Source organism: Osmerus eperlanus, chromosome 22, assembly GCF_963692335.1.
Source record: "Osmerus eperlanus chromosome 22, fOsmEpe2.1, whole genome shotgun sequence".
Lineage (NCBI taxonomy): Eukaryota > Metazoa > Chordata > Actinopteri > Osmeriformes > Osmeridae > Osmerus > Osmerus eperlanus.
The window spans coordinates 3,916,022-3,939,099 of NC_085039.1; the positions used below are offsets into that span (position 1 = coordinate 3,916,022).

General features: G+C 41.6%; 1 protein-coding gene across 1 annotated transcript in view; it reads right to left on the reverse strand.

The window, feature by feature from the left end:
• The window catches only part of LOC134008736 (nidogen-1-like), a 32,272-nt gene extending 11,962 nt beyond the window's left edge, over positions 1-20,310 (reverse strand). The window contains exons 1-12 of the mRNA XM_062448244.1: positions 20,005-20,310; positions 14,445-14,747; positions 13,966-14,195; positions 13,405-13,739; positions 13,105-13,245; positions 12,676-12,927; positions 11,787-11,987; positions 11,230-11,463; positions 3,951-4,088; positions 2,665-2,793; positions 2,193-2,336; positions 1,610-1,738 (exon numbers count right to left, since the gene is read on the reverse strand). Coding sequence (XP_062304228.1) covers positions 1,610-1,738; positions 2,193-2,336; positions 2,665-2,793; positions 3,951-4,088; positions 11,230-11,463; positions 11,787-11,987; positions 12,676-12,927; positions 13,105-13,245; positions 13,405-13,739; positions 13,966-14,195; positions 14,445-14,747; positions 20,005-20,208 — 2,440 coding nt within the window. The 5' untranslated portion in view covers positions 20,209-20,310. The remainder of the gene's footprint in view (positions 1-1,609; positions 1,739-2,192; positions 2,337-2,664; positions 2,794-3,950; positions 4,089-11,229; positions 11,464-11,786; positions 11,988-12,675; positions 12,928-13,104; positions 13,246-13,404; positions 13,740-13,965; positions 14,196-14,444; positions 14,748-20,004) is intronic.
• Positions 20,311-23,078: the final 2,768 nt, after the last annotated feature.

Consider the following 23,078-nt stretch of genomic DNA (forward strand, 5'->3'; position numbering starts at 1 on the left):
TGACAGAAAACCATTGTGACATCTGGAGTAGACCTGTCAATGGAAGGTTATTTCTAAAGGGTCTCGATCTGGTAAACCACAGACCAGTCAAAACAACCCATGCAAGTCGCAATATCCAGCCTCCAGTTTGCAAAACATCTGGACACAGTGATCAACAAGACACACAGGAAACAATGGGTGCTGTCTCTGCAGTTGGCTTAAGATCAAAGCACTTGCCATGTTGTCCTTAACTGTGGAGACAAACCGATTCAGACACAACCTTGCAGAATACAGAAAACTGAACAGCGTGTTTTGACGTGAAGTGAAGTAAATTATGTCATTTTTTCCCCTTCAAACGGCTCATTAAAAAGATGAGAAATGACAAGACTGTAGAGAAGAGCAAGAGGAGCTATAATTAGCTTCATGCTGCATGCTCTCGACACCTGGATCAGTGCAGAAGGGGACATGAACAGAGACAGACTATTTTGGGAGAAAGCAAAACACTTGAAAGCCACACTACTTAAAACTTGCAGTCAAAACAAAATAAAGGTATCCCTACCAAGTGTAGCTAAGATGATAAAATGATGTTGCTGCCTCCAAGTAGAAAAATGTGAGTATAATTAAAAGGTGACAGACATACTCTCTCACAAAGAAATGCTATTAGGTGCACATAGCCTCAGTGAAGCCTTTGTGTCACAAAATAGACAAGCCATTGTGTATCTTGAAAGAAGAGGAGAGTTTTATCATCGAGTTATAGAGGTAAACATTCTGGTTTCTGTTCCAGCATACCCCATGTGACATGTTACCGAGCCCACTGCTAATCGCCTGGAGAGTGGCCCTCAATGTTTACGTTCCACTATCAAGACTATGTTATGTCAACACAACATCCCCTGCTTTACATCCCTGTCAAACATCTGTGGATCCCAGAAACCTCTGAGTAGGATGCATAGTCTCAAACACTACATTTGTAGAATTGGTCAAGGCCAATCAAGAACTAAAAGAAAATGTGCTTCAAAGCTACTCTTTTCAGACCCATACCCCTTTTGATTGTTTTCCAGAACAGTCTTATGGAAGGACAAATTGTTCTGGATTGGTTTCTTCTCAGGCCTTGTTCTATTGTCTCTGGATGTGTTCCCAAGATAGCCTGCATAGCATTGACAACCGTGATAAGAGTGCTCTATTCCATGCCAGGAGATGACAACACAGTAATTAACCGTTTAGCTTCCTGAATGCTCCCCCTTTATACTCTGTATATATAGTTCTGTGCAGTAAGCCAGAAGTTTTATATTGAGTTATCTAAACAACTTCTTTCTCATGGTACTTTATGTTACTCTTGCTGATGAAAAAAGGCCTCTCTCTTTCCGTCTGAGCGACAACTGAACAGGCTCATGTTGAACAGTGGTTTCAACACCTAAGACGGACAAACTCTGGCTTGCTTGGTTGCTTGGTTCTGTGTATTCACATATGGCTAATAGACTAAATAAATTGTCTCTGCAATCTAAGCTCATGGAAGCGAGAATGTGTCTGTAAAGTTCCTAGCACAAGCTTAAATTTAGTTTCCACTCAAGATGTCAACATGAATTCGGGGGGGGGGGGGGGGGATTTACACCAAAGTCACAGAGTTATACACCTGAGGAACCAGGGGTACACTGAATCCCGTCGCCTTGGAAACCGGGGCGGCACTGGCAGGTGAAGGAGCCTGGAGTGTTGTAGCAGACTGCGTCCCAGGGACAGCGGCTCTGCTGGCACTCATCTACGTCTGTGTGTGGAGCAACGGACAGGGAGGGAAGTTGCACAAAATTGAAGGATTTTAGGAAACCAAAAATGCAACGGGTATACTGAATACATTGTCTTTCTCTTTTACAGCCTCACAACAGAAAACAAGCAGCAACATTCACACACATCCCATAGGGGTGTATAGACATTATAGACATTACAGCCGTAGGTTGGTGGCTAGCCAAGAGCTGAACATGGGAGAGAAGAGAATGAAACGCATGTCCAATGAGCTCCACAGCTGTAGGGACGAATTTCTTCATTTCCTGTCCAGGTGGGTGCATTTCCTCTCACAAGGGGCCCCCGGTGTGATTGAAATACAACAAGGAGAACTCAGCTCTTACACAGATAGTGGAACACTGTTCCACTGGAACAGTGGAACAGATAATACATCACACTTTTCATCAGAAATAACCGAATCCAACCACACATCGCTTTACCTTGGCAGGAATGGCCGTTGCCCACAAAGCCGGGTAGACATGAGCAGATGTAGGCAGAGCCGCCCGTGTAGCTGCAACTGGCCCTCTCTGGGATGTCACAGTCATGGGTTCCCCTCTGGCAGTGGTCAATGGGACGGTTCACTTCTGCACAGGGGGGTAGAGGGAGAGGAAGACTAGGTGAATGCATAGCCCTTGTGTTTCACATGAAAACTCTGGTTTGTTCCCCCAAAAGATATAAACTATGAGAGACTGGGTCTCAGACTGACAAAAAACACTAAACATACACTGCAATATTCTCTATCTAAAAATCACAAACAATCACATACAGGACATCCATAGAAAACAAACAGAGTTTTGAACACCTGTTTGTGCAACAAGTTGTGGGATTAACCAAACAAATCACACACTCACCCACACAGCTGTGCATGCACATTAACACAAAAATGCACACCCTTACTGAGATCTTACATACCAACACAGGTCTTCCCATCATTGGTGAACTGGAAACCGTCCACACACTCACAGCGGAATGTTCCGGGCTGGTTGTTACAGATGGCGTTCTGGCCACAGATATAGGGAGTCTCCCTACACTCATCAATGTCTTCAAGCGGGAACAAAAAGACTGGATATGCACACTTGTATAATGTCAACATATTTAAACTTGTATACCGCTAGAGAAGTGTTTATTTTCAAATTGAACACACCCTATTTGTGATGTCTGCTCTTTACATACAAGCTAGATTGAAGACATAATACTTATTGACTAAACAAAATGTTGGTGCATGGTCATTTTATGTAGATGTTGTCGAAGACAATGTATAAAACATGTATGTGGTAAATTCTACTGTTCGATTATTGAAATTAAATCACACTTCAGTTATACTTAGGCAAGAAGGTCTTAAAAAAATCAAATTTTCTCTGAGAGCCTCAGATTACCTTGAGATGTTTTGTCAACACACTGTTGACAAACTGACAGGATGCATCCAGCAATCAAAAACAGACTTTTCCCACCACCCCCCACATCTGATCTTCCCCTATTCAAAATGTATTTTAGTTGAGGGCTCGAAACCATCTCTTTCAATGTGCAGCTCATTTGTGTTATTACTTCATCATACAAAGTCTGTGATAAAGATACTTGTACTTTTCTTTGAGATTAAATAAGCCTTTGAAGAGAGATGTTGGATTATAGGCTTTGATTTTCATCATCTTTTTTTTCGACAAAAGAAGTGACAAAAATGTATGCAAGCAAGATGTAAAGAAGTCCGACAGCAGTCTCCATTCCTATATTTTCTTTATGACTCCTACTTCCTGTAAGAGCAGATCCCTATCATCACATTGTAGAAACAACCTCTGTTTTCTGACCTAGATGACGAATGGAACTGTGGTCATTCACTGCAACTTGAGATGGAGATGTTTATTTTAGGATGTGTCTATACATCTGTGAGATTTTATAAGTGAAGACCTGGCCAACTTTAAGAAGTTGTGAACAGCACTATAAATGAAACAATAAAAAAAAAAAACGTTTCCATGTATGTATGTCCATCTTGATTTTTTTTTAAGAATATTGTTTTTACAACAAGTTATTCCAACATTTCCAAACAAAAGAATTATGCAGAGTGACATTAACAATACTTAATACTAGGCCCCATTTTACCTTTGTTATTTGTAATGAACCCCAAATACAACCATGCCCAGTGCAGCCCAACTCTGTTGTATGCTTATATTTGAGACCAATTAGGTTACTGGCAGGCTGCCTACCGTAGCACGAGTGACCATTCCCAGTGAAACCAGTGGCGCACTCGCAGGTGAACTGGAGTCCCTCGACTGGTCTGCAAGCAGCGTTTGTGTCACAGCTGTGTCTGCCGGTGAAGCACGGGTTCTTCTCCGGAGGGCCACCTGTCAATAACCATGCAACATCACTATACCACGACCGTAGGGTCTTATGTGTCTGACTAGCAAGGCTAATTTGGGTTATGTTATCCAGAGGGGAGAGAAGATTCATTTCTGTTTCAATTGTTTAAACAATGGTTGAGGTCTGCAAAGCGTGGCACCCCAGTGCAGGAGGAAAAGCCCGGAATAGGAGTAGGAGCAGTTTAGGTGGGGTCATTAACAATCAGTACTTCCACTTGTGCACCCTTGCCACCTGAGGCCTGTTCCATAAAGGCCGCTCAAAAAAGTTAGACTTAAAGCTAGTCATTTAGTAGACACTCTTATCCAGAGCAATTAGTCAAGCGGGGCTAAAGCGGTTCCACAAAGGCCAATTCCAGCTCACGTACTCTTACTAATTCAAGTCAGATTTTAGTAGTCAAGCTAATTGCGCGTGCACCCTATTCTTAAGCAGCCCGAGAGGTAAAACATGGATCATACAATCCACCACGGCAAAAGCAATGCACACGGCCACATGACTTCTTCCAGAAAGAATGTTCCCTTTAAATTGCGTACAATGACAGCTCCCTCATCCACCGCTTCATCAAATTCATGATTCATGATTGACATGAACGATAGGCTACGTAGGTCAAGGACCTTTTTAGACCTATACTTCGTTGATTAAAAAACAGACACCCTCTAAACACATCTAAATTGACTTTTTTGACATTGTTTAAAATAAATAGCCTACTATTAATCAATACATTATCCAGTAGCCTAACTCTTTAACATGGTTTTTGTGTCGGGGAAATGGAGGGTATGGATTTAGGTCTGCTTAGGTTGCTGCCCCCGCGACCCGACCCCCGGAAAAGCGGCAGATGATGGATGGATGGATTTAGGTTTGTTTTACAATTGTAAGCTACTGTTAACAATTATATAGCTATGATAATTATACTCGGATAATTTGGATTGAGATATAGGCCTATGCCTGATGCCTAAACATTTCAAATCACAAACTACCATAGCCATACATTTAACGGCTATGTTGTGTAGCCTATATCAAAGCATTGTTCTTCATTGTTTAATGCATTAGGCTAACTGTTGTAGCCTATGTAGGCTATTTAAGTTGATTTTCTATAAATGTAGCCTACATATTGAACTGATGAGAATAAGAAAATGAGAATGTCCGTGGTAAATCATCGTTTTCCCGTTGGTTCAGTGTTACAGGAACGTCTGGTTAAGCAAGAACACGGTCTAAGCCTGACAATTAGCCTGACCCGGACCAGGCTAGTTTCGAAGCATAAGTTACCATAGTAACAGAGTTCGAACTACGTTGAGCTAGCTTTATGGAACCGAATGAACTAGAAATGACTCGGACTAACTGACATAAGTCTGGCTTATTCGGTAAACTCGCTTTATGGAACAGGCCTCTGGCCTCTATCCCGGCTGCAGCCAGTCTAAGGTGGAGGAACTCCCAATAAGAATTGACTCTAACCCCTCTCTTTCTGACCCTCTCTCTCTAACTCTCTCTATCTAAAAGGTGGCCAGGGCAGCCACAAAGTAGAGAGAGCTAGACAAGGATTCCACAGAAGCATTTTTAAGTAGTGTGCCCCCTCCTGTTCTCCCTCCTACCCCTGGCATGCCTCAAATGCCCCCCACCCCATTCAATAGGCACTATAGCCAGACAAATATTATGACTCCACACTTACTCGCCATTTCGTAAACACAGGCAGTAACGGTATGTGTCCACTACAGCGTTTTTTAATGCTCTGCACCGCTTGCCTTCCCAGTTCACCACGCTCGGGGGCGTGTCCGACAGGTTACTACAGAGTCGTAGACTAGTTCTCTAAGGTCACTGTTGTAGTCATGGCCAAGCGTGCAGACTTGGGTTCATGTACTCACAATATAGATCAAAATGCGGAGCGGAGCGTTGCAAACTGGATTTTCTCGACAAAGATGAACGAATCATTGATCCGAAGACTCGCAGTGTTTACTCTATGTTGATTTTGCCGTGGCAGCCCGCCACGGCTACATTTCTGCCGCCACGGTATCAGAAATAGGACTGTACAAAAAAAATGTTTAGGCCGTCTATCAGCAGCGATTGTAAAGGCCGATTTATACTTCTCCGTTTTTACGGAGACGGACACAGGGAACGCCTTCTCCGACGAGGAACTCCCTCTCCGTGTCCTCTCCGAGCCCCTCGGAGAGCTCTACGTGCACCTCATGATTTTCCTGACTATCCGTCCGTCCGTCCGTCATTTTACGGATACCCCTTGGCTGTGATTGGTCCGTATTAAGAACCGCTTGCGTCAGGGGCGAGGGCGGGGTTGCCGTGACCATAGATATATATATAAACACTAGATGTCTTACGGCGGAGTCTAGAACGTCCGCACATGGCGGCCATCTTGCGACAGTCAACTCGCTCACCCATAACATTGTGTTGAATCTACATGTACTTTTTAAATGACCATAACTTGCTCAATTTTCAACCGATTTTGAAACGGTTTGGTTTGTTATCATTTACATTTAGTCATTTAGCAGACGCTCTTATCCAGAGCGACTTACAGTAAGTACAGGGACATTCCCCCGAGGCAAGTAGGGTTAAGTGCCTTGCCCAAGGACACAACGTCAGTTGGCATGACCGGGAATCGAACTGGCAACCTTCGGATTACTAGCCCGATTCCCTCACCGCTCAGCCACCTGGTGGTGAGGTGACCTGGTGGTCACCTGGTGAGGTGACCTGGTGGTGAGGTGACATCTCTGACGTTATCAACATCAGAGATGTCGTTATGCCACTGCATACTTCTATTCTATAAAAAAAAAAAAAACATAATTATTCATAAGTATGCAGTGGCATACCGACATCTCTGACGTTGATAACAAACCAAACCGTTTCAAAATCGGTTGAAAATTTAGCAAGTTATGGTCATTTAAAAAGTACATGTAGCATCAACACAATGTTATGGGTGAGCGAGTTGACTGTAGCAAGATGGCCGCCATGTGCGGACGTTCGACTCCGTTGTCCGGCAACTATATATATCTATGGCCGTGACCAACAACACGGAACAGAATCCTTTGACCGCCATTGCTGTAAGTTTACAATTCATATTTCAGCTAAACAGTACATGTAAATCAGCATCTGAATTAAAATGTGACGAGATATGGCCAGTGTAGTTGCTGAAAATGTGCTTATTTTATTGATGAAACGGCTCATTTGTAAATTTGCTCCGACTTTTCGATAACCTAGCTAGCATCGCAGTGCAGCGCCACCTACTCTTCTGGCGGTGAATTGTTTTCAGCACCCACAGCCTTCGGTAGGGATGGGTATCGAGAACCGGTTCTTGTTTAGAACCGGTTCCCAGGGAATCGATTCCTTGGAATCTTTAGCAAAATTCCTTAACGATTCTGTTAACGATTCTCTGTGCCGTTAAACAATTATAATGCTAAATTTAATAATGGATTAAAAATCGATATGCTCAGTTTAATAATGGGACACGCGAACGTCTGTCTGAATAAACTATATAAGTTCGCGCATAGACAGACTGCAGCAAACATGGCAACTAGGAAGAAGCGTTCTAAAGTTTGGTTGTATTTCACATGACAAAATGACAACAACGCCACTTGTAACGCGTGTAAAAAGTCTATTTCGTCGAAGGGAGGAAATACTACAAATATGAAGAAGCATTTGAACACACAGCATGGAATGAACTACTGGAACGTCATGTCTTCGATGCATGCAGCAGCGCAGCTAATGTTCGCGCTTCATCTCTAACTATCTAAGGTAGAGCTAAACTGCTCAAAAGTGATCACCACTTGTTACTGTGTGAAGCAATTTGCCTTTATTGTGTGTAGTCGATCTAGTCATCTTCTGTCCCGTCGTTTGAAGCATACATTTTAGCTCCGGCATTCGTCTCCCATTAGTATTGATCTTATTGATCATTTCACGTTATCGGGGCGGCGTGTGGTATCAGCAAACGTTCGCGTGTCCCATTATTAAACTGAGCATATCGATTTTTAATCCATTATTAAACTTAGCATTTTAATTGTTTAACCTTTTAATAGTCCTGTTAAATGTGCCTGAAAACGCCTAAACAACATACCCAAAGTACATTGAAAGCTGTTGTTGAACCATTTGGAGTACATGCATGTAAATGGTCTCTTTTGAAAGGTGACACTGAGGTTATTTCCCCTGTTGTTAGGACCCCTGTAAGTCCTACTGGTGTTGAGTAATAGAAGCTTGAACACAAGGAAACTGAAAGTTTCTATCTCCGACTAGATTTTGTTTTGAAAAGGGTAGAGGTGGTAGGTATTAGCTCATTTCAGAGCCAGTCAAAGCCAGTTTGAGAAATTCGTTTAGAACGAGTGTGTGTGTGGGGGGGGTGCAGGACGCACAGACCTATGGCTGTAGAGGGGAACATCGATAAGAGAATCGATAAGGAATCGAATCGATAAGCAGGAATTGATAAGGAGTCGGAATCGTTAAAATCTTATCAATACGCATCCCTAGCCTTCGGAGTACTATAAATTCAACCAATCTGTCCGACTCCATCCGTCTGTCCGTAACGGAGTCGGAGAAGTATAATTCGGCCTTTAGAGTTAATGTCGGAGAATAGCACGGACACGCGCTTCACACCGCAGTTGGGATTGCGTGTGTGCGTCCTTGAGAACTGCAAGTCGTATAACTTATGTTGTCAGTTCATTTAACCCTTGTGTTATCTTCGGGTCATTCTGACCCATCAGTCATTGTGACCCACCGTCGTATTGCGACAAATTGACTGCATACAAAAACAAAGTGAGGAATTTTCTTTTAACCGTCGGGCTGTCTCAGACCCCCCACATTGCGAAGGTTAAAAGAAAATGCTATTTATTGTTTTTGTATTGGGTAAAATTGTGTAAACACAACGATGGTTCGTTGTGAACCTTTGGGTCATGTGACCCGAAGGAAGCACAAGGGTTAAGCCTGTTATTGTATAAGTCTATAGTTCTTGCAAATTTAAATTAAGTTAACTCGTGATTTCCGTTGTTTTGTATTCTTCCACTGCTAGCTAAATTGCACGTCTGTGGTTCGCGATTGCTGCCCTCGCTGACATTTGTATTTTAGGTGCATTATAATATGCTGAAGTAGTTTTAATTAATAAATAGTGTGTTTGTTATTTGCTACAGAATGCTTATCCTATCAAGATCAAATGAAGCAGACAGTGTACATGCTTTCGAGTAGGTACCTTAAATCGATCGGCTAGTCTACTGACCATTTACAAAAAGTTGTTACGTCAATTATTAATTGGCAGCATTTATGCCATTTAGAACATACTTTATGAGTGGAAGGTGTCTTTAAGTAGCCTAACCTTATTGATTTAGGGGAAATAGGACGAAAATATGTGCAATATTACATTAGCTATTAGACTATTACATTAACCTGCTCCGAAATATAGGGTTAGAACTTTGTTTCGTCGTGGAGGTTGGGGTGTCGGACAGACCAGCCCCCACTGCTAAAAAAAATCCTAGAGGAAACACTGACTCAGTTGGCAGAAGATCGAAACATTGATCCGAAGACTCGGTTGTCAGAAGAACGAAACATTGATCCGAAGACTCGGTTGTCAGAAGAACGAAACATTGTTCCGAAGACACGGTTGGTAGGTGAACGATTCGTTCATCTGCCGGGTATGAGTCTTTGGATTATTTTTCACGTGACCTGCATAGGCTCAGAAGAGGAAACAGAAAGGATTTGTTTACCTCGTTCACTTTCGCGTGACTAGGTTTAGTAAGACGTGAATGATATTCGTTAATAATAATCTCAGGTTTTGTTATTTTAACTTTTTTGTACTTTACTTACACCCCCCCCCCCCCCCCCCCGTTGAAATGAACGAATGACTCGAAAAAAGATTTGTTAATTTTACTGAACGAGATTCTAAGAACCGAGTCATTAAAATGAACTTCCCATCACTACTCTGTATTAACTGTTGGACACGCCCCCGAGCGTGGTGTACTGTGGGAAGGCAAGCGGTACAGAGCGTTAAAACAGCGTTGTAGTGGACACGCACCGTTAGAGGAGTCACAACGTCTGCTAATTAGACAGCTGCTTATTAGAGGGGGGCACGTTTGAAGTTCTAAGTTCCTGCAGACCCCCATCAGGTCCACGCAGGAAATTCACCACAGGTGTTCTTCTTTTTTCTCTTAAAACCCCAGCTGAGTGAAGTTTGCATAAGCTTCCTGCACTACCCTCCCCCCCCCCCCCTACTGGAGCGCTTCTTTTCATCCCTTCTTTCACACCTCCCGCCCCTGGTAAATAACCTTATGTGAACTGCAATGCGGCCAATAGTTAACCTGAAAGCCGTTAACAACCTAACCCCTTATCAAAAGGTTCTTAAACTGAGGAACTGAAGCAATATGTTGGATTACACTTTAGCCTCAGATGGTGTTATTTATATGTCACTAATATTTAAACAAAGAAAAAAAGAGAAATGAGTAGTATTTACTGCTTGTGAGTATTAGGAATGAAATAATTTCACTCGGGAGGAGATATGCGGCTGCTGCCAATTCCATCGGAATGTATAGCGGTAAAGCATGAAATCCTAAGATCTTGCTTCAAACCCACGCACATAGCTTTCGCCGCCCAGTCAAGCATCAAACGTTTGTCTTGAAGACTTTCAGCCAAGCATGTACAACAAATCTCACATACAAGGTGAAAGCAGTGTGTGTGCATCACAATTTGTGAGATTGATAAAGGTTTCTTCAGGTTTGATGTTCTTCATCAACATGCATAGCAGATCGTAGTAGGTTCCATTACAACTGCATGAACAACTGCATGAACTGGATGAGTTCTGTGAATTGCATTAGTGATGTAAGAAATTTGATTTGTAAAAAAAACAACCAAAAAACACCTGTGTCTTTTATAGAAATGTTGAAATGAAAATCTAAACTCAGGGTAGTCAGGTGGCTGAGCGGTGAGGGAATCGGGCTAGTAATCCGAAGGTTGCCAGTTCGATTCCCGGTCATGCCAACTGACGTTGTGTCCTTGTGCAAGGCACTTCACCCTACTTGCCTCGGGGGAATGTCCCTGTACTTACTGTAAGTCGCTCTGGATAAGAGCGTCTGCTAAATGACTAAATGTAAACTGGCACAATGACACAAACGATTCACGTGAGTTCAAAGCAAAGTGGTCACCACTCACTGTGAACGGAGCCAATCTTGTTGCTCATGGCATAACGGATCAATTGGTTGCTGGTGTCGTACATGACAAACACCTGGTCAACGCTGAGCAGCTGGGTGGTCGGGGATGACCTGAAGGACTCGTCGTGCTGGCAGGTTTGAAAGGTGATGGTTTGACGCCACTGGTAGTTACTGGTCTGAACACTTCCATTGGCCAGGCTGACAGTGTAGGCACGGTTTGAGGATGAGGTGATATCTTAAGAAAAAAGATTGGGGACATGGAGGTTGGCGTGGGCAACAAAAAACAATACTGCGTCACCATTGATGAGAGGTGTACTCAAACACATTATTACCTGCTTGAATCAGTTACAATTCTATTTACGTTTTTGGAATACACTATTGACCATCTTTGGTTTATCTCCGGGAAACATAATTTTCAAGATGGAAAATCACAAATATCACAAAACTTTATATTGCATTTTGACATGGTACAGCAGCTGGTAAACATAAAATATAACTTCTATGATCCATCCATTTTTTTTTAATAATCCCAGAATAACACTGGAGGAATAACCTTACGGTTGGTGGTGTACTGGTAAATCTCCTTGTAAGGGTCTATCTGCACTGAAGATCCTCGTGGTACCTCGGGTAGTCGGCCCTCCAGCTCGGTACTGACCACTAAGTGGTCATGTTCATCAATACCCTTGAAATCCTGCTTGATGGTCAGCCTCTCATTGCCTGGCTGAAAGGTCACCTCAGCCTGCCTAGAAAACACACCACCTGTGTGTGTGTGCAATAGTGTTTAAGTAAAAGGGAAATAAACAGGTAAAGCTAAAGCTACAGAATCAATAGGCTAAAACATATCTTCTGATCATCGAAAGATTACTGGCAAACATATTTCCATTGATTTCTGAAATAGACCCCCATCCCCAGTTACAACTTTTGTCTCTAGCAATACTTTTTCAAAATCTTCAGTATAATTCAGTTCACACATTACCAGACAGAAAGTGAGTTATGTATTTGAACGCACCTGTGAAAGTACCAAAGACTAGGCATTCTAGTAAAAGCCCAAGCTGAAAATGATAAAACCCGAAAACTACACGCTTTGTAGTTTACCTACAAAAGCCAGAAACATGCATTTTACGTGCCATTATATTCTACATTGCCCTGCTTTAACTTCAAGCCATAAACCTTCAAGCAATAAGGTGGAACAACATTTCAAGGCAAATGGTGAACCAAAATACGCTCCAAGGTTTTTCAAATCTTTCTCTCTGAAGCTTAATCTTGTCTAAGGTGAAGCTAAATATATAACCCTTATCATTTATAACAGCGTTCAAAAGGCCTGCATGTAGATGTTTGAAACCAACTGCAGTCAAACCTGCAGTTTGTTTAGCATTTCCCCTTATTTCATAACAGTATTTCCTAATTCCATCTTCAACATTATGCCAAAACGGTTGAGGGCTCATACCGATGGAAGCAAAGCCGTTCTTGTGGCCTGGCTGCTCTAAGGCAAAGGCCCAGCCGATGACCCCTCCGAGAGAAGACAAGGGCTGCAGCGACGGTCCTAGGTTCCCAGGAATGGTGCTGATGGCCACGTAAGCCCTACCGTCATTGGCCACAACATACGCGTGCAGGTCGTTATTGGTGAACTCCACTGGCGAGGGCGAGTTGCCCACAAACACTCTGCCATTCACTTTCCCGTTCATCCTCTGTGGTTTACCTGTGAAGTTGTGCGAACCAATGGATGTTTGCTTCAGCGGAAGGATTTGTTTTCAGTTCATAGTTCAATAACTCAATGTCATCAACATTTCTAGATATATGCTTATCAGGAGACTTATAATAAATAACATACCTGACAACAACCTTTTTTTTGTTCTTAGTCAGTATGAGGTCTTACCTTCAGCCACACAGTCCTTGCCATTGCCGTAGAAGCCGGGCCTACAGTGGCAGCAGTAGCCATCTTTGTAGTCCCTGCAGTCAGCGAATGCAGAGCACTTGAGCCTGTTATTGGCACACCTCTCAAAGTTGTAAGCAAACACTGTTGAAAACAAAGGCAAACCCAGGAATGTATCACATGACATTTCAAGGCGGAACAAACTAAATACTGACCAATACTCTCATTTGTATCGCAGATTTCCATTTCGCTGTTGACTGCATTCACTAGAGTTTTTATATGGATGGGTTGCCTTATGCTCACCGTCCACATCCAAGTCCTCATCCTCTTCCACTACTACCACCTGAGGGTTCTCTGGCTGGGAGCGTGAGGGTATTGACTGAACTGGATATCTGGGCTGGTACTGCACTGGGCGAACGGTAGGAGGCTCCTCCTCTGGCTCGTACATTGGGAACTTTACTTTCTGTTGTCCCTCAGGTTGTCTGGGTGACACGGGGACAACGGCCCCAGTGGCAACACTCCCAGGCACTATCTCCTCGGGAGGCAGGTCGGTGACCTGGCCTGGGGAGATGGAGGTGAAGATGGGGGACGTGCCGATCTCGTACACCCACACACCTTGTCTGCCTGAGTTGGTCTGCCTAGGAGGAGATACAAGGAATTTTAATGTGACTTGCTTGCATCAACAGTACATCTGTGACTAAGTATACAGAATGAATGTCCTCACTCAAATGTTGAAAACAGTCAAACCATACTTCGAGCGTGCGTCATACTTCATTGGTTCATAAACTGACAATCACATTATCATGTCAATCTTTACAAAGTGTTCACTTGGCAGACACAAAATGACAGATGATGACAGCCTACTCGGGGAGCTCTCTGACAGATGACTCGTTGTCGGTGGTGATGCGGTAGTATTCCCCCAGGTTGGTCCTCCAGAACCAGCCCTTAACCAGGCCTCGGTTGAACCCACCCTGAACGACCTCATGCTCACTCCCCAGTGGTGTGGAGACATACTGCAGCCCATCCTTGGGATAGAACATGATTGCGTAGGAGGCAGATGCCATGGAGGCTACAACCAGCTGGAAAGTGTTCCTCTACAAGAAACCACAGGAGATAACATTCTTTTTAAAGGGAAGAGTACAGTGTCCAACAGGAAAAGTAATAGAAATTCCTCTTTTATAGTACTCAACCAATTATAATTAAGAAACCATTCAATTTGGCATAGCAATTGCTTCATAAAAATGTTTTGCAATTGAAAACAGTTCTTACTTACTCATAATGTAATCCTTCTGTATTTTTGAAAACCGGCAAAAAATAATTGCTACGCTGAAATGGGCTGTTACCTTTGTGTCTCCCCTGTCACCTTGCTCTGGGATACTGTTTGCCGCTATGTTCTCCCAGGTGATTATAATGGCATGGGTAGGCTCAATCTCATCGTCTTGAGGAAAGGCCTCGCTGATGTGATTGGCTGTCTTCAAAAGCACGTCAGTAGAGCTGTCCTGACGGAAGTAAACCTTTCCCACTCCATCGCTGTTGTCAAGATCTCCAAGGAATGCTGCGATCATTCCAAAACTGGCTGGCATCTTTCCCAGGTACTCGTATTCTGGAGTAGGTTCCCCTACTGCAACAAAGCCGTTGGTATTAACCTGAAATGTGAATATTTTCAAAAGCATGATTAGTTTCAAACTTTTTGTTGTACACAGAAGAAAATACAATTTATTTCAATCATCACTTCATCGTCAGCAGATATAGCTTAGCACTTGGCATTTCTTATTTATTGGACTCATAAGTTCTATTTTCACGTAAACGTAAACCCTAACCATAATTTCAGAGGTGATTGGTGGATAGGGTTGCAAAGACAGCTTTTCTCAATCTCCCATGAGGACACTGTCCTTCAGCCTGATGCAGTTGAGTAAATGTCTTGTTTTACTGCACGGTGGGGGTTCGAGAGGATTAATTGCCCTGTAAATCTCAACATGCCTTGACCCCTCCCATCCCATTAGTCAAGGCCTTCCGTCACCCCAGGAAAACCATGGGTACCTCACTTTTCTCTCTATCCATTTTTAGATAATTTGTAGAGGTAGAAAATATGTAGGATCAATTGGACCTAGTGTGGTTGGGTAGTCAGATGGCTGAGCGGTTAGGGAATCGGGCTATTAATCAGAAGGTTGCCGGATCGATTCCTGGCTGTTCCAAAGGACGTTGTGTCCTTGGGCAAGGCACTTCACCGTACTTGCCTCGGGGAGAATGTCCCTGTACTTACTGTAAGTCGCTCTGGATAAGAGCGTCTGCTAAATGACTAAATGTAATGTAAATGTATAAGATTGGAATTGTTTTAACCACATTCACTAAAGGTTTCAAAAGTTGTCCAGTCGGGCAATTTTAAGTATTCTAAGCATTTTTTGAAGACTGAAAGAGACCAGATGTGAGTAAAATGAGGAATATAGTCAAAAAACCTCTTGATTGCTTTACACAATCAATGTTGTTAATGTTTCGCCGTTTAAACTCCATAGTCTAGAAGCTATACAATGACCTCCCACAAGCCAGAGAGGCTCATTTGCTCTGTCAGCCTACAGGAATGCTATACAATAATTCTACATACAAATCACAGAAGCCAAAAGAGAAAGAAAAAAATATATTTTGTGACCTCATGGACTCATTACAACACCACAATGAATGTCCACAAATGCAACTGTTACTTTCAGGCTTGGAATGTAACATACATTCCAAAGGCCACATGAAGGTGATTTCACACTTGACAAAGGAGTGTCGTGTTTCATGGTTCACACATTGAAGGCTTATTTTCAAGACTAGATATAAGACCTATCTTAAAGTCAAGTTGAGTTCTCTCAGTGAACCCCAGAAGTCCTGGTTTATGAACTAAGTACAGCCGATTCCCCAACAATGTGTAGCTCCTTTCTGTGTAAGATAATGCACATTGAATTCACAGTAAGAATGTATAGGTTCACAGTTCACAACAGCCAAGGGCATAAAAGTCGACAGGTCTATAAACTCAGCAGGTGAACTTAACACAATTATTATGCTTTTTACTTTAATGACTTTAAACAGAGCAGGTTGTTTATTTTACAAACACAGAAACAATCTCTCCACACTGCAAGATCTACTTATCTATCTCCTTCAGAATACAAACAAATACAAACAGAGCCAACCTCCTGAAGGCTGCAGACAGACAAGGCTTTGTTGACACCTTGAAAATAATGGCAAGAGAGGCTGCACTCTGTAAACCGATACATTTTCCTCAGGACTATACTTAAAACGTCATGTTAACAGGTCTGTGTGCTAATGTGCATGGCTCCTGCGGTTGGCAAACAGGTACACAAAGACTACATTTAGGAAAAGCCACAGGGGTACTCTTTGTTTAGGTACCACAATGTTTGAGTAAATTACACCATTAGCCATGTGGTATTAGCATTTAACGGCACCAGTTCTCTTTCATGTTCTATGAGAGCCTTGTAGAATCACTATTCTGTTCTTGTTTAACCCTATAAAACAAGGAGCTGAAGGAGCTTAAATTGTCCACATCTTGTATATTCTAGTTCCTAGCAGACAACAAAAAAGAGAAGCACATTGTAGCCTGAAGTTCATCTAGATAGCATAACTTGCATTTGGGTAAGCATCAGTTTAACCAGTTATTGACCACAGTTGGCCAGGATGTTCGAGATGTCTTGCTTATTTTTTTTTTTTATACTTGCTATTTCTCTCAGAATATAAATAAATTGTGCTGATGGGAACTGGTGTTCGTTCTGAATACATATCTTAAAAATACATATATTAACAATAATTTGCGACAGCACTGTATCTTGAATCTACCTGTAGAAAACTGAGAAAGGAACTAAGGTTAGTCTCCCGGCCGCTTGAATGTTTTTGAAAAGCCAAGAGGGAAGCTGAGCCAAGAGGGAAGCCTCTAGGGATTTTCACAGGGAATCTTAGGTTTGTCTGTCTCTGCCCGAGCCTCCCGCCTCTCCACGAGACTTCCTTCAGAAGAACGCATGAATGACAATAGCATCTGGGTGAATGACCGCCTCCCATCCCAGAAGGTATTTGACTTTAGAGAAAACGACTATGGAGGGGGAGTATGCTTGAACGCAATGTGACGAGACAGGGGACCTTTTGTGCGGCTAGGTGAAGCTAATGGCTAACTGTATTCCTGCCCTGAAGGGCTTAAGCTGAAAGGTTGCAGAGAGGAAGGGGCTCTCTCTCTTTGGTTCAGTTATGGTTTTGTTTGGGTGTGTGGAGAACATCAAGTTGGAGCCCACTAGAAGCATTAGCATTGACGCTTGAAGAGTGTCCTGTTCATTCTTTCATGCTCTAAACCTTAAGAACCAACAATCTAGAATTCTGAAAAATTCAGAGAATTCTGTACAACCTTCTGGGGTGCTATGCACAATGTCTGAGTTACGTCAGGCTGGGGTCTTATTATCAGTTTAAGGAGACAAATGGAGAGAGGAGGAAATGAGAGACTAACCAGCTGTTTTTAAGAGTCTTGTCTTTTTGCTACAGTAAGTTGTGACACTTTCCAGATGTGCCAAGTTACCCAATGATGTTGTACATAGATGACTTTTTGGGACTCTTACAGAGGACAATTTTACTGTTCTACTATAAATTGTAAAGTGTAAAAGAACAGAGCCAATACTTAAGGGCAGTTGCCTACGCTTTCAGGTTAAACAACATGTATTTTGTTGTCAATAGTTTTGCTTTTGTTTTGACTGTGCCAGGATTCACAAGGAATCTTCACAGACACATGCTTGTGTCAGTCATTTTATAACTTCCCACACTTTTAATTCAAAAACAACAATAAAATCTCAAGTTGTTTACAGTAGTTAGCAATCTTTAGACCCTATAAAAACTACAACTTCTAAATCTCCATTAACCCTAGAGTCTGCTTAACAAAAAATGGGGGAGAATGTCACATTGTACATACATGTTGAAAATTTCATTTGAGAATTAAGGACCCTTACATTTACATTTATCCGTTCCACCCATAACCAACATGCTTTTCTATACTGTCATGAGAACTTAAAGCATTTACAGGGATATTGTGCACGCGTCTTTGGACATGATCATATCTAAGACAATGGGAGAGTCAGGAGAAGAGCATCGCAACCTCAATCAGTCCTTCAGAGGAGGGTAGGACAAAACACTGGAGGGATGCAGAGGTTGACTGGCTCGGTGCATCTACCAGTGAGCTAGGGAGTAAGGAAGATACAAAAAGGGGGAAATCCCACATGGGCAAGGGATGTAGGAGCAGTTTACTGTTAGTATAGCAGACATGGGAACATGTTGCATAAACAACAGACTACAAATGTGACAAGCAACAAGACCATGTCAGAGTCACTTTGATTCAGCTTATGCAATATGACACATTTTTACTGAATTTGCAATAGCATTCTTTTGCCATTCGTTCACTTTAAAAAAAGAAAATACAAAAAAAAGAAAAAGGGATTGCTTGCTTGCGGGGTAATTAAGGGGTACGTTTTGAAATGTATCACCGTAACTACCGTTACATATCAACTCATATAAGCATGCCTTATGTGTCTCAGTGTATAGTCGAAATTGAAAAATACCCCAAATTAAAGCACAGATCTTGTCTGATTTAATGTATTTCTTTGGAGTTGTTACACCACCCCATGACTGGAGTAATTTGGTAGCTTATTAGCAAAAGTTCAAGTGGCACTAGGAATAGTTCTGAACAAGCTTGGACTGTATTTGTTGAAAGATCAGAAAAGGAGGTCACTCATTGGGGGCGTGAGTCAAGAAGCACATTGGGTCATTAGTGGCCAGGGAAAATGTGTTTTATCAAGGAAGTTTGATAAAAGTCAACAATATGAAAACAGATAACAGAAGTGAAAGCACTACATTTTATCATGAGCAAATGTATATGATAGTAAACTGGCTACAGCTGTTGTCTAATGTCTAAGCTCTTGTAATAAAGTTTGTGAATACAATATTGTGTAAAGGGGATGACAAAACATAAATTCGAAGCAAATTATACAGACAATATTTTGAGGTAAGACAAATGACGTCCTCAGTCTGATGGTAAGAATACTTTTTTTAATCCCTTTTATTAACCTTTGGTCTGTCTAGCATACTGTAGTCAATCAACTTCTTTGAGATTAGTCACACAATAGGACTGTATTTGGACGTCAAGTCTTAGTGCAGACTCTCTTTAGATCCACAACAAAAGCAATGTTTCAACCAAAAGCTTGCCAATGTGAATGTACTTGTCTAGGACTTGGTGAGTTAATGCTACTTATGTCAATCTAAAACAAAGGGGTTGAGAGTTCTAATTGTAAAACACTGCACTAAAGGCAATTAATAATTAACCGTCAACATTCATTAACAGCAAGCTAAATTGCAGTCAAGAGTTAAATAAGTTAAGAACGCAGCTGATAAAAAGAGAAAGTGAGACAATATGAATATTCCAAACGGTTGATAATAGAACAATTTAGAGTAAATCATGTTCAATTCTAGCATGTATCATTACTAATCACATCATCGTGCAGGGTATATGTAACATATTTTATACAAGGGCATCAGGCCAGAGCCCACATGTGGGCATTTGAAAGGTCTTGTGTTTATCGACTCCAATTAACCTGCATTCGAAACCACCAATAACATTCCAGAAACATGCAGTCTCCATCACTCTACCTTATCTAGCTAAATTAAACAGTTGACTAACATGATTATTCATGTAAGAATCTAAATCTCATAATGGAATAAAAAGCCATCAAGGTGTGCAGGGGAGGGACAAGAGATAAATGTAGACCTAAATTGAATCATATAAAGTTCAATAACACCAACCGTGTTGTTCAAATTCAGAAATTTAACAAATTCTTGCAATTAGGCTACATACTGCAGGGTGTGCGCTTAGAATATACTCACGTAAACGGTGTCATAAGCCTCAGAAAAGAAAAAAAGTGACTGGTCCAGAAGTAGTTCTTGGGTTTCGTCGGTTCCTGGCTTCAAAACCTCGTCTCCAATATGTGTTCCATATTTAAAGAAATCACGCTGGCTAGCACCCTTCACTGACAGTACCGTGGCAAAAAGTGTGGCCCATCCGAACCAACATTTTGGCAACAAACCCATTTTAATTCCGCAGTGCAAGACTTGTAGACAAACCGCCACTCAAATCCAGTAACGCAAAGGGATTCAGAGAGGTACACGACTCTGACACAATATAGCGGAATGAATTGGTCGTGGTTTAGGTTTATGAAGGTGGAGTTCGAGAGGGCGGGGCGAGGCGATATAGTTTGTGCTCGGCTCCGGAAAGAATTGGATGGGGGGCATTTGGTTTTTACAAGGGGGTATTTTGTATATGGCTATCCATCCTCCAATTGAATGATAAAAAGGAAGGTTGCCCTCTTTCATCTGTTAAATGCCGCTTCAAATGGATGATCCCACTAGCAGCTTAATTGGGTGTGCTCAAGCCTTCGGCGAGAGCACAACCTTTGTTCTCTCACATATATATTTATTGTGAGAATGCTGTTAAGCATTCAACTTCTTAGTTCTTCCGCCGTTTTTTGGCCTTTAACTCGTTCTGCATACTTTAACCGATTCCTACAACTTTTGTATCAAAACGTTCAGCTCCTTCAGGAGATGATGGCTATGACTTTTGGTATTTCTCACTTTTATACTTTTTAAGACATTAAGGTTTTTGTGCAAATTATTCTCCCATTAAAAGTAATGGTAAATCCTTTCAAATCATTAAAAAGCTTCCTCCTCTTTCAAACGTAACTACTTCAGCTTACTTTCAGCTAGAGACACCATTCAACCTTTAAAATGTTCACAAGACATTCAGCTATTACCAAATGATTCAGCTTTTTCAAATGTTCAGCCAATTTTGAATTATGACAGTTTGAAATACATTAAAATGTTTGCTCCTTCTTGATTTTTATGAATGAGCAACTGTGGCACACTCTGCTTGCTGCTCTTTTTCTGATATTCAACTAATTTGTCAAACAAATTCCTCTAACGTTCATATAGTTTAACTTACAGAAACAAGTTATACCTTAAAATGTAGGAAAAATTGTCCTCTTTCAGCCAATGTAACTACTAAAGAGCTCACATTTACAGATTTTCAGCTATGAGCCTTGAAGCGAGAGCAGCCTTTCAAATTCTCTCACTAACTTCAATGGAGAGGTGAGTAAAATCAGTCAGAGAAAGCAAGAAGGAACAAGATTTTGAAACTGCCGATAGAGTCGTATTTCTGACCGCACAGACATATAAAGGACATCTCTGGTTTCGGCAGAGTCTTGGGTCTCGGAAAATATCCTTATATTTTGGATTGGACGTATAGTTTTGCGTCTAGGTCAACTTGTTTGAGGTGTGGATGCTAGGTAAATGTTCGTTTTTCTCTCTGCCTAGCTCGTTAGCTATCACAGCTGCGCCATCACCGTGGCAACCAAACAAACAAGCACCAGGAAAGCAAAAGGAACACGTTTTTGAAACTGCAGGTAGAGTCGTATTTCTGATTGCACAGATATATAAAGAATATCTCTGGTTTCGGCAGAGTCTTGGGTCTCGGAAAATATCCTTATATTTTGGATTGGACCTACAGTTTTGCGTCTAGGTTATCTTGTTTGAGGTGTGGATTCTAGCTACATTTCTCTTATTCTCTGCCCTCAGCGCATTAGCAATCATAGCTGCACCATCACCGTAACGACAGACACGCACCACTCAGTCTCTCACACAGGTGATTGGTACGTTTACTTGACCATGAGAAACAGGATTACTAGCAATTGTCGGTTTATGCCAATAATACGATTACTCCGTTTACATGTGTAATTAGTTATGCGATTACTCAATAAACACGTCTACATGATTCTTTTTTATTAATCGTTGTATGCTCCACGGACAAAACTTGCACCATCATCCTTCTGCAACAAAGTGTCGCCGTGTCTTCCTGTATCGGCCCTACTGCTGTATGTTTCATTCCATCAACACATTGAATCCTACTAAGAAAGCCGAGTAAACGCATAGGCTACATCTGCTACTGCTAATACTATCCCAACTATAATTTAACCCTCGTGCTGCCTTCGGGTCACATGACCCAAAGGTTCATAACGACCCATCGTTGTGTTTACCCAATTTTACCCAATACAAAAACAAATTAAAATGATTTTCTTTTAACCTTTGCAATGTGGGGGGTCTGAGACAGCCTAGCTGTTAAAAGAAAATGCTTCACTTTGTCTTTGTATGCGGTAAATCTGTCGCAATACGACGGTGGGTCACAATGACTGATGGGTCAGAATGACCCGAAGATAACACAAGGGTTAATCTGTTAAAACGATAATATTCTTGTTACGACTAGCTAGCCTACTTCTTCTGTTTAACAGTTCAGCTTTCAGCTTCTCCCACATTGTAGGCTATTTTAGCTCTTAGCTTTGTTAAGATGATGCAGTTCAGCTTCCACACTGCCTCTTTTGTGTGACTCACACATTTTTGAAATTCATTTCAGCTTGCGGGTATTTTCTCATTTCTCACTTTTATACTTTTTAAAATATTAAGGTTTTTGTGCAAATTATTCTCCCTTTAAAAGTAATGGTAAATCCTTTCAAATCATTGTTGGAATGCTGCTCCAGTCCCTTTCAAAAATACCTTTCGGTTGCTTTGAAGCTTCAGCTTATAACTTTCTACTAAATTTTCACTATTTTCAGCTTTTTTAGCATGGTCAGCTATCCCCATTCAGGTTTTCAGCATTCTCACTGCTGTTTCGCAGGAACAGCCGTTTCTAGTTGTGAGAATGCTGTTAAGCATTCTCACTATTGCTTTTCAACTTCTCAGTTCTTCCGCCGTTTTTTGGCCTTTAACTCGTTCTGCATACTTTAACCGATTCCTACAACTTTTGTATCAAAACGTTCAGCTCCTTCAGGAGATGATGGCTATGACTTTTGGTATTTCTCACTTTTATACTTTTTAAGACATTAAGGTTTTTGTGCAAATTATTCTCCCATTAA